The sequence below is a fragment of the Thalia democratica genome, chromosome 5 (assembly GCF_965202585.1).
Source record: "Thalia democratica chromosome 5, ktThaDemo2.hap1.1, whole genome shotgun sequence".
NCBI lineage: Eukaryota > Metazoa > Chordata > Thaliacea > Salpida > Salpidae > Thalia > Thalia democratica.
The window spans coordinates 63,030,632-63,047,703 of NC_139169.1; the positions used below are offsets into that span (position 1 = coordinate 63,030,632).

At 25.6% G+C, this 17,072-nt stretch overlaps 1 protein-coding gene across 1 annotated transcript; it reads left to right on the forward strand.

The window, feature by feature from the left end:
* Positions 1-1,245: 1,245 nt before the first annotated feature.
* On the forward strand, positions 1,246-8,104 carry LOC145836724 (solute carrier family 22 member 15-like). The gene is made up of 9 exons (XM_082944504.1): positions 1,246-1,366; positions 1,932-2,021; positions 2,092-2,177; positions 2,379-2,461; positions 2,722-2,871; positions 3,185-3,293; positions 7,256-7,374; positions 7,613-7,736; positions 8,014-8,104. Exons 2-9 carry the CDS (start codon positions 1,944-1,946, stop codon positions 8,102-8,104), a joined length of 840 nt encoding a protein of 279 aa, XP_082800630.1. The 5' UTR covers positions 1,246-1,366; positions 1,932-1,943.
* Positions 8,105-17,072: the final 8,968 nt, after the last annotated feature.

Here is a 17,072-nt window from a genome sequence, read left to right on the forward strand (position 1 = left end):
ATTCTATATCGGGGTGGCAATCTCCTCTTACACTTGGGGTAAAAAATAATCTCAATAACTTAGAGTAGCCGATTTTAGATTAAGACCTATATGAATGGCTAATTTAATAAACTAAAGTTTGTACGCTGAAATTTCTTAACTCAAAGTTTAGGATACAAAGCATAAAAGTTAAAAATAAAAACAAAAATTGAAAAATTTCTGAAAAAAAGCCGACCATAAACGACTTCAAGTCTTTATAACATAATTTCAATTAGTTTTACACGATTGCCTTAATACAATTTTCCATAAAACTAAAGTAGTTTGTTGCTTAATGATGATAAAAACACTTCGAAATTATTTAAAGTAGGTTTTATACATTTATTGTTTAAATCTTTTATATCACAAACTTATGTTTATTTTTCTAAATATTTAACATGCCTTTACGTGTTAGTTGAATAACTATGTCCTGCACATTATGATTTTTTGTTTAGCTTTTTGTCTTAGCACTTCAAAACACACTTAATATTACTTGCATCGGAGGATCGTAAGTCATTAGAAATACTTTAAAGATATTTTCCAACAACAGAAAGTAATGAGAATTAAAAAAAGAAGTTTAACATAAGTTTTTACTATAAAAAAGTAGATTAATAACGTTTTAACAAAAGCTCATCTGAAAATTAAATAAAAAATATATACGTCTCATATAAATTTTATCTCAAATGTTTCAATCTAGTATCGGAGCTTGTACAATCAAAACACAGGATAAAAGTAACAGTGTTTTATATGATCATGCATCCTACTGGATACATTGTAGAAACAGCCATTGCGTACAAGCAAAGAAACTGGAAAGAACTAATGGTAGTTTGTTATACTAAAACTTTAAGTAGTAAAACTTTTAATTTTAGCATAAGAATACGTTTTATATTAACAAATTTTTATCAAGTTTAGCGTATAGTTTTTACTGCCAATAAATAATTTATTTCTAATATTGTAGTTGAAAAAAAGTAGATAATTGAAAAAAGTAGTTTTATGTTAAGTTGCTTATAGACATTTTAGTTGTTGTGTTTCTAAAATATACTCCAAGTACATATGTGTATTTTAATGATAAAAATTTAGCTAATTACAGTACAAACTACTACTTTTAGTAAATTAGACCGTTTGAATATTGATTTTAAGTTTAAATACTCTCTTATGTATTTTATTAGACTTTTTAAGGAAGAAAAACATAGATTTTTGTTTTTCTTCACAACTCATGATAATCTTAAAATAAAAATCCTACAGTTTGTTTTGAACTTGCTTGGAGTTCCATTTTTTTTTCTTTATTTTAATTCTTCCCGAATCACCAAGATGGTTATTTGCAACAAATCAAAACAAAAAAGGAAAAAAGGTTTGTTTTTAAAAAATGTTAGATTGATATTAAAGTTAAATTTGAAAACTTTTCTTGGTGCTAAATAAAAATTGTTTTTACAAATAGAAAACAATTTTATTATTGTACTGAAACCGGTCGTTGTTTCAATATAAATATGACAAAAAAGTTTAAACTTATTTATCAAGTTAAATAGTAATTTCATTATTTATTAACACATATTAACGAAAAAACAATAAACAAAACATTTAGAAAGATTCTATAACACATAATAGTACTTACTTTTAAAATAAGTATTATCAAAATTTAATTTACTCTAGTTACCATAAACTTCACCATAAATTCAATTCTGATATTAAGATTTAATTTTTTTAGTTTTTAAGTAAACATTTTGAGTAATTTTTTTTTAAATTTCATTGTTTAAATGCTATTTTCCATGACTGTTACATATCTTTTTAGATTTATTTAAGCACTGACGAGGTCTTTGACCGAAACTTTGTTCGTAAAATAACTTCTTGAAAGAAAAAATTCTTATTCTAGTTACAATATAAATATCAATTTGTTGTTATAAAATACACATTTCAAGGTTATTGGTCAGATGGCGCGTTTAAGCAGACAGGTAGTTGATAAAAAACTATTTGAAGATGCAACCGATGAAAATGAAAACTGCATTAAGGTTAGAGAAATTCCGTCAAAGGTTATTGAGGAAAAAATTAAATTGTTTGAAGTATTAGTTATACTTACAGAAAAAGGAAGCACAGAAATATCCATCTTTAATATTGCTAAAACATTCTTCAATAAGAAAAGTGACCTTTAAAGTTATGTTTTGCTGGTATGTGTGTAATTTTTTTAATACTAAATTTGAAGTTATAACAAAAAAGTTTAAATTATGTAAGAACTATTCCAACAATTTCAAATAAAATTAAGCTTTACAAGTTTAAGAAAGTTAACTTGCTACAAAAGCAATACTTTCAGCCAACTTGTTTAATTTTATTTTGCAACATTTTAAAAAATAAACAAAATCTTATCTCAGGACTGCTGCTTGTTTTGTTTATTATGGAGTTTCATTGAATACTGGAGAATTAGATGGAGATTTTTTTCTCAACAATGTCATAAGTTAATAACTTATGTTAATAATTTTTTTAATAAAAACTTTTTTTTTCCGTTGTGTCTATAAGTTTGTGATATTTTATTATCAATTACGGTAAACATTTACTTATTTTTGTAAATAAATAAAGAAAAAAAATAATTTATAAACATAAAAAAACTAGTTCACATATTGTTCAAACTTATAAAGCATGTGTTGCGTTGCAGTAAAAAACTGTCCGTATATTTTTTTATAATTTCGTTTCATTAACCTTATTTTGAATTTATAGACGGAATCGTAGAAACAGCATCTTATTTAGTTGGTGCATTTTTGATAAGCAAAATCGGCTGCAGACGAGTCTTTTCCGGCTGTTTTCTGCTGGCAAGTCTAGGAATTGTCGTTTCAATATTCATAAAAGAGCTAGTCAACGAAAACTCAGGTATTTTGTTTTATAACTTTTAACACTAGAACTACCTGATTGCTAGCCACAAGATTTGCTTGCCTCATTTATAAGTACTTGGCTATCTATTCTTTTAAAAGTTTAGGAATTCTTTCAAATCTACAAATATACAATTTTTTAACTAACAATAATCCTTTAAAATAAAAATGTTTTAGTTTTATTGTAAATATGTTGCACATGAAATAAATATATAGTCTAAGTAAACAAAGCATTAGCTAATCATTAAAGTAAAGTCGTAATATAGCATTAAATAAACCTTTTTTTATTTTCTTAAACATTTTTTAAATTACAGAGTTACAACTAATCGGAACAGCGTTTGCATTTCTCGGAAAGTTTGGAGCTTCATTTACGTTTTCTTTTGTTTATTTGTTGACTTCAGAAGTCTTTCCAACTGTACTAAGGTTAGTGTTCTAGTTTATAGTTTATCAAAATTAATTTGTCTAAGTAAATTTTATCCAAGTTAGCTAAGTTATCTAAATGGTATGCATTGAGTTCGTTTAAATATACGCAAATTACGAACTTTTAGTCCGACTGTATTAGGGCTCCACAACAAAGTAAATGTCCGGACAAAGACTAATGTACTTATTACCAGTAGCAACGCGTGGTATATTTGTTAGTAGGTACAGAAAAGTTACTCATTTAATTAATTGAACAATTACAATTTTAAAAATAACGTAATTTTTTTTACTCCATAAACAAAAACTGAAAACACTTAACTTTTGTTAATATTATAAATGTCTTCAGTCTTTTAATTATTTAAATCAGTATGAAGTAAATAAATATGTATCATAAAATACTTTTACTATAATATTTTTAAAGGTGTTTATAACACTTTAATTTCATATAAACATGTTTATAGCCTAAGCCCATAAGAGAGTCATTAAGTTTTCTACGTACTAATATTTATTATTTTTTCATTTTTTCTAAGCCTTTAAAAAAAGATTTTCTTTTTTTCATTTCAATTTTTTTAGCTCTTATTTTTTATGTAAAGTATTTTATACTTTCTTAACAAAACTCTTATATTTTCTATTTTGTTTGTAAATATAATATTTATTTTCTTGAACTTTAGTAACCTTTTGATTAGTAAAGCAGTAAAACCAACAAAATTTATTTAGAAAAATTTTAGGAGGCTTTACCTCTAAAGATAAATTAAACTTTTAAAAAGGCGAAACGATCATTTAGATCTGACTCTTAAACATATGATGACAAAATAAATTTAATAATAATAGTTAGAATACTCAGGAATACTTAATATAGCCATGCTTCATTAAGTTTTTTAGTCATATTTCAATATTTTTTTTTCATTAATAATTACATAGTAGTTCATTAATAAGATTACGATGATAAAGTTATGATTTATAAATAGAAAAAATTGACCATTCAAAAATTATAAAAATTTTAAATTTTAGAAATTGAATTATTTGCTCTCTTTGTAATTATGATGAAATTTACTTGCTTGACTTCTGCATTACATTTATAGCTTATGAGGTGAATTAATACACTGATGAATTCTTATTTAAAACAAAACCCCCGTTTCCTGAGTGTGTCACATCACAATATTGGTTTAAGTCTTAAATTAGTTAAACTAAGTTGAAGTTCGATATGCTTTTTGATGTTCTTAAGTGTTTATTCTTTTGCTTAAACATTAACATTTTTTTCTTTTCTTTTCGATTTACCTCTTTATTCAATTTAATTGAAAATTTTTAATATAAATATTATTAATAATGTTTACAGTTGTTTAGTATTTTTGTTTTTTTTTTGACTATTTTGAGTGTACATTACATAAACTTGTTCTGTTATAGGGTATTTTCAAAAAAGCATTCTAAACTTATGCTCAAATCCATATGGGAGTTTTAAGTTTAATAGAAAATGCGCTCGAATTTTGAGAACTAGTTATTCTGTATTTTCAGGTCTTATATGAAGAAACTTCAAACACAAAGCTAAAGTGTTAAAACATCTTTTTTCTTAATTTTTTCTTTCCTATAAAACAACTGCTCCAATGCGCCACCCAACGCGTCTTAATATTCTATGTTGAAGTCTTATATAAAAAACTTAAAATACAAAACTAAAACGTTTTTATATTTTAAGGTTGAGCAACTGCTCTAGTGCGCCACCCACGGGTCGCCCTGCTTGTTGCTAAATGTTTAGTTTTTATTCAAGTTTAGTTGTTTCATAAACAAATAACCTGCATGCTGGTTGTTTGTTTAAGTTTCAGTTTTTTGATTAATTCTGTTTAATTCAATTTTAGACTTAATTACAAAACGTTAATTATTAATTTACTTTAAAAATTTTAATTTTTAGCATTTTTACATGCAGGTTAAACATAAAAACAGAAATGAGCTAAAAAAAAAAACAAAAGTCCGTAGCTGACGAGATCAATTAAATATACTAAAGGATAATGATTAAACTGTTATTATGAATTTAAATTTTTTTCTACACTTTAAATGCTTATAAACTTTCTAAATGCGCATAAAGTGAATCTAACTTGATAAATAAACAGTTGTGTAGTTTTTTTTCACAAAATGAAGCTTTGTAATTCTTTCGCAAATTATAATAATTATTATTATATTGTTTATTGTGCAATGTTGGACTCAGGTATTAAAACCTGAGCCACTTAAACAGGACACACAAAAAGAGAAAAAGAAAATAAACTTATATTCAAAACTTTAAGATAAATTATATATATATATATATATATATACAAACATAATTTAAATGAAAACACAAAGTTAAACACAATATGATAAACAAATGAACTAAATTGAAAATTCAATTCAAAAAATTCAAACTTATATATTACTTAGTACACACAGTAAAGAAGTTTTTCTAAAATCATGGCTTATAAAACAAAATTCATAACTACAAAATATATAAGTAAACTAATAGTTTGTAGGGGGGAGGCGTAGGGAAACGAATATTTTTTCTTTTGTTTACAGTGGAAAATTAGTGAATTTTACTGGTTCTTATCGTATTTAAATCAAATCTTTTTAGCTTTAAACGAAATTGTTCTACCCTCTCACAAGATACTATATCCTGAGGTAGTCTGTTCCACATAGCTTTTGCTCTGTGAAAAAATGCGCCTTGCCACTGACTGTTTTGAAAATCATGTTTACATTTTAATTTCAAATTATTTCCTCTTAGTTGATATTTATTTTGGGAAAAATTAAAAAACTGATTAAAAAAACTTTTATATTTGCCATTGATAATTTTGTAAAGAGTTAATAAATCAAATTCCCATCTTCTATATTCCAGTGATATTAAGCCAAATTTAATTATTCTATCATTATATGACGTGTAAGATATGTTGCAACGACTACAAATATGACGGGTAAAACTCCTTTGCACATATTCAATTTTATTAATATCCTTTTTTAAATGGGGTGACCAAATTTGGGTACTAAACTCAAGTTTAGGGCGAACGTATGTTTTAAATAGTTTTGTCAGAATTGAAGCAGAACTAGTTTCAAAACTTTTTAATATTTGATAACATGTAGTTTTTGCAATCTTATATAAATAGTTGATATGTTCATTCCATTTCAAATCTTTGTAAATATAAATTCCTAAATCTTTAAAAACTTTAATTTCTGGTAGCTTGATGTTATTGATTAAGAGGTCAGTTGGAGAAGATTCTTTTTTGTTAATGATTAGAATTTTACATTTGCTAGGATTTAAGTTTAGTTTTCTTGTTTTTAACCATATGTAAATATTATCTAAAGATAGTTGTAATGAAGTATTTGACTGACTAAAGATTTTGGCATCATCTGCAAATAAGCTTAACTCACTTTTAATATCAATGTTTGAACAAATATCAGTAATATAAATTAAAAAGAGAAGGGGACCAACTACACCACCTTGTGGTACTCCACTGTAGATTGTTAAAGAGTCAGAAAGCGTATTATTGATGAGTACTCTTTGTGATCTATTATTTAAAAGCTATCAAACCAATCAATTAAGCTTTCATGTAGCCCATACTGATTTAAAAATTTTAATAATCTTTTGTGTGATACTGAATCAAAGGCTTTTTGAATATCCGTATAAACTACTTTAGTAAATTCATTTTTGAGATAAGGAACTAACCAAGAATGTAAGCATGTTAACAGTTGAATGGTTGATGAGCGGTTTGGAACAAAACCAAACTGTTTGTTAGTTAATAATTTGTTATCAAAGAGGTAATTGAGAATTTTTACAGATACAATATGTTCATAAATTCTTGAAAAGCCACATAAAAGCATAAAAATTAAACATAGTAATATCAAAAACTATTTTTATAAATTAGTTTGTTTAACTTTCACATTAAATTAAAAACTATCAGGTTTAAATATTATAGGAATAGCGGTATTAATGATACTATTTAATATTTAAGGAGTAACAGCATGGGTATGGGAAGTTTAGCTGCAAGAATCGGAAGTATATCTGCACCTTTCGTGATTTCAATACAAAAAACAATAAGTTGGCTTCCTAGCGCAATATTCACTTCTGTTGGTAAGTTAAGTTGCAGCTAAACTTATATTTGTTTAAATAAATACTTATATCTTCAAAAATTAAAATTTTGTTGTATATTGCAGTGTTGTTTAGATTATTTCTCTATTTTTATGAACTTATAAGTCAAAAATAATAAAAAGTTACAGCTACCATAAACAACCAAGTTAAGAAAGTCTAAGGAAGTTTTAAAAAAGAAGTTTAGCTTGGTATTTGAAACTGTTTTTATCAAATATTTTAGGGTTTATTGCAATAGTTGTGTCACTATCGTTGCCTGAAACTCGAGAAATCGACAGCATTGAAACTATCGAAGAAGCTGAAGAATTTTACAAAAACAACAAAACAAACAGAAATAATTGTGAACTGTAAGTTTTTATTTATAGAATATATCTAAAACATTCAGCTATTTGATAGTAAAAGAATTAATCAATAATGATTTTTTATAAAACGCACATTTGCTTACACGTTAATCTTTATAGACGTCTAATCATTTCTTTGTATTATAATTTCCATTAAAACTTTAAATAGGTTTATTAACGTTTTAAAACAAAAAAAGTCAATATTTTATAAATTTTTAACCAAATTTAGCTTTCAGCATTTTAGTCTTTGATAAAATATTTGAAAACACACTGTATTTAACAGACGTAAAGAGAAAGAAGAAAGCTTATGTTCAATTGGGGATAAAGTAAAAAATAATATTTCAAGAAAATGTGATACTAGTGTTGTAGCATAACAACTAGTATTCTTAGTGTAACAAAATCTTGCCTAAAAAAACATTTTTTTTCTAAGCAAACTTATTTAGCTTATTACTTTCAGTGTCTAAAGTAATGTGTTTAACTATGTTTTTGATTTTCTGTAGGATTTAATTTTTGTTTATAATAAAATCTGTTTAATTCAGTTGATAAAGTTCTTTAAAAGTTGAGAATAAAGAGTTAAAATTAATTAAAAACATTTTATACGGCACTAACAAGATTAAGCAACAAAATTCTAACTACAAAAACTATTAAACTACAAAAACTGTTATTTTATAAAATTATACACCGATTACGTTTGTGTTTCTATATCTCGTGGTTTTCTGTTTATTTAATTTTGTTATTAAATTATGAAAGTGTCATACATCAATTTAGAACTAAAACACTTGTTAAGAAATAAATTCCAGATAAAATTACTTTTAGTTAATTGACTTATTCAGACTGGTTCCCTTAGTTAAAAAAAAAACTAAAGAAAAATTCAGTTTTTAAATTAAAAAGTACCAAATTTATTTTTAAAACTTTTTTGTAGTAAAGTTATTTTAAAATATCAGGTATAATAAGTTTTAAATAACGTCGTGCAATATATTATTTTTATATAAATTTTTAAGGGGGAAAAATTTTGTGATGTTTCTTTTAAGTAGATAATACTTATTTAAAATATTTTTTAAAATTTCATTATAAAAATATCTTTATAATTATTGTGTTTGTTGTTTATAATAAGCTAGTATTTAACGATCTTCTTTATAAATTTTTGTCAAGAATTTGTTGAAAAGTTTGTGATTTAGTATACAATGTGTACCTTAAATTGTTGAAAGTTTAGGGTACAAGCTTTACGTAAATCTTTTTTCAACTTATTGACTTACTTTTTCATCAATTCTAGTAATTTTACATAATGAACTGACAGTTGTTAAAAACTCAATTTAAACTCCTGGATATGATTTATTGACATAAGTTTTTATAAGTTGCTTACTTTATTTTTAAAAGTAACTTACAATTTAGCTACCACGTTAAAATCTATCTAACCCTATAAAGCATTAGTAGCTAAACTGAAGTTTCCTGAGAAGTGCGTAAAAGTTATGTTTTTAACCACATAAACTTTTGTTTCTGGCAGAAAGTTTCCCAAAAAACAGCTTACTTTACAAGAGATTGTATTTAAAAAGTAACTTTAGTACTTTTGGTGGTTCATTGTGTTAGTTATTTGAAGTTACAAATACCAAAAGCTAAAAGTAATATATAAGCATTAAATTTAGTGATTTTGTTCGCTTGTTCTAAGTATTTATGCGATTACTTTATAAACATGTTTAAAAATAAAAATTGATTTTAGTAAAATGAAGTTCAGTAACCTCTTAGAGTTAAAAATTTAAAAAAAATATTTTAACGTATAACGATGCTGTTTATTTTTGTTTTAAACCCAGAGATATAAAACCTAAAGAAAATATAAATTATTCGGCTCGCACATTTTGCCTTGTCACTCACTTTAAAAAGCATAAATACATATACGAATAAAAGAATTTTTTTAAAAACTATTGCAAATATTGAAAGTTTCATAGCTTAGAAAACAAGCTAGAAACTTTAAATATTTGAATAAACAAATTTTGATATAAAATTATTTTGCTATTTTTATTAGATTAATACAATACAATTTATAAAACCTTGAAGTATGTCATACTATTAAAAAAAAAATTAAATAGTTCTGACAAAAATTATAAATAAGTCAAAATAAATTTTATATAGCACACATTAGTATAATTAAAACAAGTTTGAGTTACTTGTTTTAAATTTAGCCTCTTTTAACTTAAAACTGAAACTAAACAATTTAACTAATAACATAAAACAAAAAAAACATTTTTTTTTGATAGAGGGGTTAGAAAGGCATACTTTTAGGTTCAGCAACCATACTAATCTTAAAGTATTAAACCACAAACGAAAAGTTGAGATTCAATTAAACTTAAAAAATTATAATTTTAGTGTAAAACACTATATATCTAAAAAAAGTAAGTAGCTTATTTTAGAAGTTAAAATTAATCTAACTAAAATGAAATTTACACATAAAAAAATTATTTTTATCTTACTAGCTACTCAAGCTATTGAACTTGTAATTGAGAAAATAGTATATGGTTATGAAAACTTTTATTTAAAAACTTACACAAACTGATTATATAAAGCCTCATAAACAGTCTTTAATTCCATCATTTATTAGTTAAAATTTTTAAACATGAGTGTTGCTGTTTTGCAAATTGATAGTTCAAAAGTTTTTTAATCAGGTTTTATGTTGAGACTGTAGAGTTACTACGTTTTTAAGCAAAAAAAGTTAAAATTCAGCGTTCATAAAAGTTTTTAAACGACTTGTTATGTAGAATAACCAGTTGCAGTGTACACACCATTTACTTTTTATAACTATCATTTGTGCTTAAAAATAAAACAAAAACGACTTTAAGTGTTTTAAAAGAAATTTAAACTAACATTAACTTAACAAAAAAATGTGAGAATTATTTTAAAAACATTTTTAACCTTTGCTGCCAATATTTATTATAAAACTTATGGATATTATATGGTCTAATATGGGATCCAGGTTTTCATTTATGTGTAAACATCATTAATTACATTAAAACTTTTTTAAGATTTATTACTACTGCAAGTAATGAACGTTTAAATCAGTATACTTTTAAAGTTCTTTCTAAAGCTTTTAAGTTTTTTCAACGTAGAAAAGGTATTAAACTACAAGAAAATTCAGCTACTCAGTTCAAGTTCAAACGCCTCCTTGACGATCTGCTATTCTCAGCTTCGGTGTCTGAAGTCGCTTGTATCGGGGTGGGCAGTTTCCTGAACCTCTGCAAATACCTTTGTGGCTTCCTGATCGCGGAGTTTGTTTAGAAAACCAAACAGCACACCGCCAACACAACCACAACGGCTCTGACCACGTCCGAAAAGCTCTCCATTTTCGAGCCGCTCGCCTCCAAAGCCTCCGTCTTCTTGCGCAAGTCTTCCACGACGCTTTTCAACGACTTGATTTCAAACTCCAGATCCTTTTTGGATTCCCTCACGCCTTCAACCGCCCGCTCCATTCTCTCCTTATCCATCCTCATCTCGAAGATCTGCTTCTCCTGTCGCTCCTCGCTCCTCCTCACGCGCTCACTCAGCATCTTCACTTCCACGTTCAAGTCTTCCGCCTCCTTCGTCGCCTCCCTCACGCGCTCACTTATCTTCAGGAGAAGTTCCCCGTCCCTCCCTTCTCCCCTCACCTCCATCAGTTTGGTGTCGACGATCCTGGTCACCTCGTTGGGGTGCGTGTCCTCGTGCGTCTTCATCTTGGCGGAAATTTCCGAGAGTTGGGAGAAGTGGTCGCGCAGCACTTTCTCCATGATCTCCAGCTGCCGCCTGTAGTGCTCCGTGCTGATCTTGCATTCGTGCAGATCCATCTTCACCGCCACGAGGTCGATCTCTGCGGTTTTCGTTTGGTACTTGTTGAGAGAGTTGATGGCGCTGATGGAGCCTAAAGTTTTGAAACTTGTTTACTTTGAGTGGATTTCAACTTTTAAAGCTACGTAGTCTTATTTTAACAATGTCTAAGATTTTTTGTTACAGTAGTTGAAAACATTAGTCCTTAAAATTTTTAAATTATAATGTTATAAAAAGTTCTAAGAATGTAACATTATTTTGCAGGATAATGTCAAGTTTAATATGTATATTAAAAAGAAATGATGCTCTCTAGGGTTTCTGTGAACTAAAGCATTAATATACGCTTGTAAGTAATCTAAAAGCACTATTCAACTCTGCAATTTAAAATTACTTTTTTGTAGTTTACCCTACATCTTAAGTGTATTGTTTTTTTTTTGTTTTACCTTACACTTTTAATTCAGTAGAAAATATGGCTGATTAAAAACCTGTAATGGTTTTAAATAGCTTATAACCGAGCCTGAAATAACAAAACTTTATTCATTTGACTTGAGTGAGTTTTTTTTGAGTTTTTATTATTTTAAAGTTTTAATATATTTTTTTAATGTCTTTTGTTTGTTTAGCGTGTTTTCGTTAGTGAGGTTTAGAGCATGCTAACCTTACAATGACAGTTTTTCGCTTAAATTTATTACTGTAACTGTATTTCGCTGAATAAAAGCTCTTTAAACTGCAATAAAACTATACCAAAAAAAAAATTATTTTTAATAATGTTATATATTTAACATACAAGAATAAAATAAGCATCATAAATTGAAAAATATACATACTTTCTAACTGAACAAAAAACCACACAATAGGTCACATATATCCATATAAAACTAATTTTTTTTTAATAATATTAAGCGATTTAATCCTTATTTAAAATGTTATTGTTGGTTTTGATATAAATTTACTACACACAAGAGTAGTATAATAATTGTTTTGATTAAATAAATTAGGATAAATTTGTCAAAAGTAATTTTCTATAAAATCTATAATTTATAACATAATGAAAACTATTGCATAAACAAGTTCAATAAAAAATACTACCTAAAAATTAAAAATGTTCCCCTGAATAATAACAATAATTGTAACTTATTAATTTTTTATACTAATTTTTTTCGATCACAAGCTATACACAGTCTTCTTAAACTACATAAAAACGCACTCATTGTAATTGAACCTCGTTACTGATCTTGAAAATAAAAAAGCTGTGATAATTTGATGATTAAGGATAGATTAAATTAAATATTACTTTTTTATCCTTAAAAAAATAATAATACTTATGTCTATCTATATGTTTTTAATGATGTATGAAATACTTATACTTTTAGCACTATAATAAACTACTGATAAAATCCAACTCATATCTGATGTTTGTTTCAAAAACTTTTATTGATTTTATATGGCTTACTTATGTACAGTTAGTAACTTATTATTATAAAAAAGTTACTTTCGTTAAGTATAAGCACTTTCAAATTTTGGTTGAGAACTTACAATAACAAACATAATAAAATTCATTATCATTTTTTATTAACTTAAACTGCTTAAAGCAAAATATGCATATAAATAAATTGAGTTCTGTTGAAATTAAAACATTAAATATAAAAAAACAAAGTACCTCGACAAAATATGAAACATTCCTCATTAGTAAAATTTTCAGCAGAATTTTCCGGTAAGCTTGTTAAAAAACCTTTGACCATGTTGAAAAGCATTTTGTTTTCGCAAACCACTCTACAAACATTGTCATTTCCTGGATCAAAATTTTTGACAAATTCGTCTGAACCAGCAATAGAAAGTATCAATACGTAAAATAATGAAAGGTAGTTTTTGAGACTCATAGTTTATTAAAACTGTAACTTCTGCACTTAAGTTTAAAATTGATATTTTAAGATAAGTACTTTCTAGAAAGCAAAATTATTAGTTTAATAAAAAACTTAATCTCGAAAAAATTTTTTTAAAGTTTTAAAAAAAAACTTAATATTTTTTAAGTTAAGCTGTTTTTCATTGGTTATTTGGTTTTTTTACAAAATTACAAATTTAATTTAAATGCTTTTTATGTAGCAAATGCACATGCCCGTGTATAAAATGAAACATACGTAACGCTTCAAAAAAAAAAATTAAGTGCTTTATCTTCTTTTTGTGCTTCTGACAATAAAAAACAAAATAAGTTGCTAATTGGTTGAAAAAGGTTAATAATGAACAGTTCAACTGATGCAACTAAACTAAATCTAATTCCACCGATAGGGGATTTTTTATTTGCATTTACTGAAGCGTAATGGGCGAGCCATTTCAGCCTTACGATACTATTGTCTGCATTTATAAAAATATTCGTGAATTCATGCACGCCTTTGATTTTAATATTATTACGCGTTAAGTATAGTAACACACTTCTAACGCAAACTTTTTAATTGTTTTTGTTTTGTTGTGTGTTTTATACCGAATAAATTTTATTAAGTTTAAAGTTTGACTTTTTTTCTTCAAAAGTAAAGCAAAGACAAACTTAAAAAAAAACATATTACCACAGGATGTAGTATCGTGTATGAAAGTGAAACATTTTCGATTAAAACTAAAAAGATTTAATTAAAGTAGTATAAGTATAATAATAGTTCAGTAGTTTTTCACAAAAAAATTACAGAAAAACATATTTATCTCATCTAAATTAGCTAACGATTTGTTTATTTTTCTATTTGTAGTACTAATTTTTTTATTTCCTTACGCCTCCCCCTGACAGAATAATAATTTAACTTTATTGTTTTCGTACAACTAATTTTTTAAGTCTTAAGTTATCGACTTTTATATCAATTAAATAAGTTCAAACTTGTTTTGAGTTTTTATAATTTTAACTACGATTGATATTTTGTTTATGCTTTTTTGTTGAAAATAAATGTTTTTATTTTCATTATTCTCATTGTGTGTCTTGTTTAAGTGGCTCAGGTTTTGATGCCTGAGTCTAAAATTGAACAATAAACAATATAATAATAATATAAAAAATTTCAAATAAACTTACTTAATTATTCATATACTTTAACTTTAATCTTTTAAAACTTTTTAAAAACGAAACGTTCTGCGGCTAGTTTCTTATAATTGACACAGTGGTGCCAAATCGCATTTAACTGGATTAGGAAATGAAATATAATGTGAAGTCCGTATGTGTTCGCACTTTACATAACAAATTTTAATGCGGCCTGACTCGACACCTATTGAAGTTTTTGAACATAATCTGAATTCTGAAGTATAAAATTTCAGAGTGTTTTCGAAGAATACATCGATTAAAAATATCTACGAAATCTAAAATGTCTTTGTTTTTTATCTTAATCGCGTGTTTTATTATATATTTTGTTTTAGTTAACTAAGTGTATTAATTTTTGTAAAGTTTCACACATTTACCAAATCGTGCGGAAAAAACTTTATTCGTTGAAAATTATATATATTATTGACAAAAAAAAATACAATGGTTTTACAATAATAATTTATTACGTAAAAGGTTTTTTTAAAGTTTTTTTGGACCGCTGATCTTTAAAATTAAATAAATCAAAATATGGTCTGATCCAAACCCTTCAGGTTGCTTTGCGCCAATTTACGTAAAGTTGTTTGCAGACAGAACTTATTTATTCGGTTGAAAGTGCTAAATGAGCTTCTTAGCTTTGTGACCACAAATTTTTATGTAATAAATCATAAATGCATTTTTTCCCATAGTGCGATGTATATTCAATTTATAACTATGTAAGTCTAAACCATTTGATAGAATTGAGTAAGTAACACTTACAAAAATATGTCAATAAATACTTTTACAGTATATATGGTGCTTTGATAGATAAACAATACACTTCAATACTGAAGTTTAGTTTTAGATAGTATTTCTTTTTACGAGAAATTTTAAAGTTTTATTAAATTTATAATAAGTTAGTTTTTTATAACACAACAAATTAGAAAAAAAAAACAAAATAAAAGTTAACATTTGCACTTTGTTAAAAGAAAATAAACAAAAAAAACAAAAGTCTATTAATTTTAATTTAACATAACAAAAGGAAAAATATGTATTAAAAAATTAATAAAATTCAATACCTGTTTGAAAGCGTTTGCTCGGATTATTTTATAAATATACAACCTTTAGCTAATCAAAAGTTTAATACAACCTCAAACTTTTAATTTGATATCGTTAAATTTGTCTACAAAACTAATCCTTTAACTCGCTATTGAATGTATAAAATAGCGTAAAGTTGATTTTTTTTCTAGTTGTTAGTTCTAATAGAGATGACTTGACTAAAAAAAACTTTAAATGACCTTATATTTTCAATATTGTTTTTTATAGTTTTAAAATTTCTATTTCCTCATAGTCTGAAAGGTTTAATACATTACATAGTTTAAACATCTAGTAAACATCAAACTATTAAGCAAGTTTATACTTTTCGTATTTTATCTAAATATTAGCACAAATAGATTAACGTTTTTAAAAGTAGTATTTAATTAAGAACACTATTAGAAATTTTGATACGTGTGTTCTCAATAATTATATTTAGAATATAATTTAGCCTTTTTTATATGTAACTAATGAAAAAAATAGACCAAAAACTATTGAGTTACTGAAATTTAGCTCATGGAGTTCTAAAGTACTATCTTTATTCTTGTTTACTATTTAACTTATTATAAAAACTTATAATTACAAAGGTGCTTAATATAAAACTTAAAACAAAACTACTCAATACATGTTTTACAAGTTATTTATTATAACTTTAAAAGCTTAAGTGTAGTACTGGTTTAACGTGGTTTTTGTTACTATTTTAACTATAATATTTTTAGCTTTAATTTTTGTTTCATCGGCAAAAAACAAACTGTTGGAATAATGTATAATAATTAAAGAAAATTTACTAGTACTTTATTATCTTAAAAAAGGTGGCTCGTAATTCGATGACTAAAACTTATTTCTATACAAAAGGTATTTTAGCCAAAATTTAAGATGGTCGATTAAAACTTTGATAACCTTAAAAAAAAGAAAAATTAATATGAATAAGATATATCAATAGATTTATTAAACAACCAGTAAAATGATTAACTACGAAGTCATTGCCAAACAAACAAAACTTATGAGAAATGCACAAGTAGTAATGATATGCATTATATCTTACGCTATGTTTCTGGCTGGTTTACAAAACCTTTTATCGGTGTTCATTTCTCACACGCCAAAATACAGGTTTGTTCGATTTTAATTCAAAATAACTTTTGTAAAAATTTTAAACACATTCGTACTTAAGTTGTAAAAAAACTTAAATTTATATAGTATTAGATCTGAATTTAAAACAGTTATTATTACAAGTTCAACCTAAAATAAACGTATCAATGAATTAAAAAACAAAAAAATATTTAAAGAAATAACTTATAAAAAATGCATAAAATAAGAATATTAATAGCATAGAATGTATATATGTCAAAAAATCTAAACCTTATACAAAGTTAAAGTTAAAATATGTATAAAAAAGCAGTTATTACTTTTAGTTAATAATTTTTTTTTTT

What these genes read in the sequence shown, in the direction of transcription:
- LOC145836724 (XM_082944504.1), top strand. Translation starts at nt 1,944, where the DNA reads ATGGCGCGTTTAAGCAGACAGGTAGTTGATAAAAAACTATTTGAAGAT. An exon ending in TTTTCTCAACAATGTCATAA is followed by an intron (nt 2,462 to 2,721) that starts GTTAATAACTTA and finishes TTGAATTTATAG; the next exon opens with ACGGAATCGTAGAAACAGCA. An exon ending in GTCTTTCCAACTGTACTAAG is followed by an intron (nt 3,294 to 7,255) that starts GTTAGTGTTCTA and finishes TTAATATTTAAG; the next exon opens with GAGTAACAGCATGGGTATGG.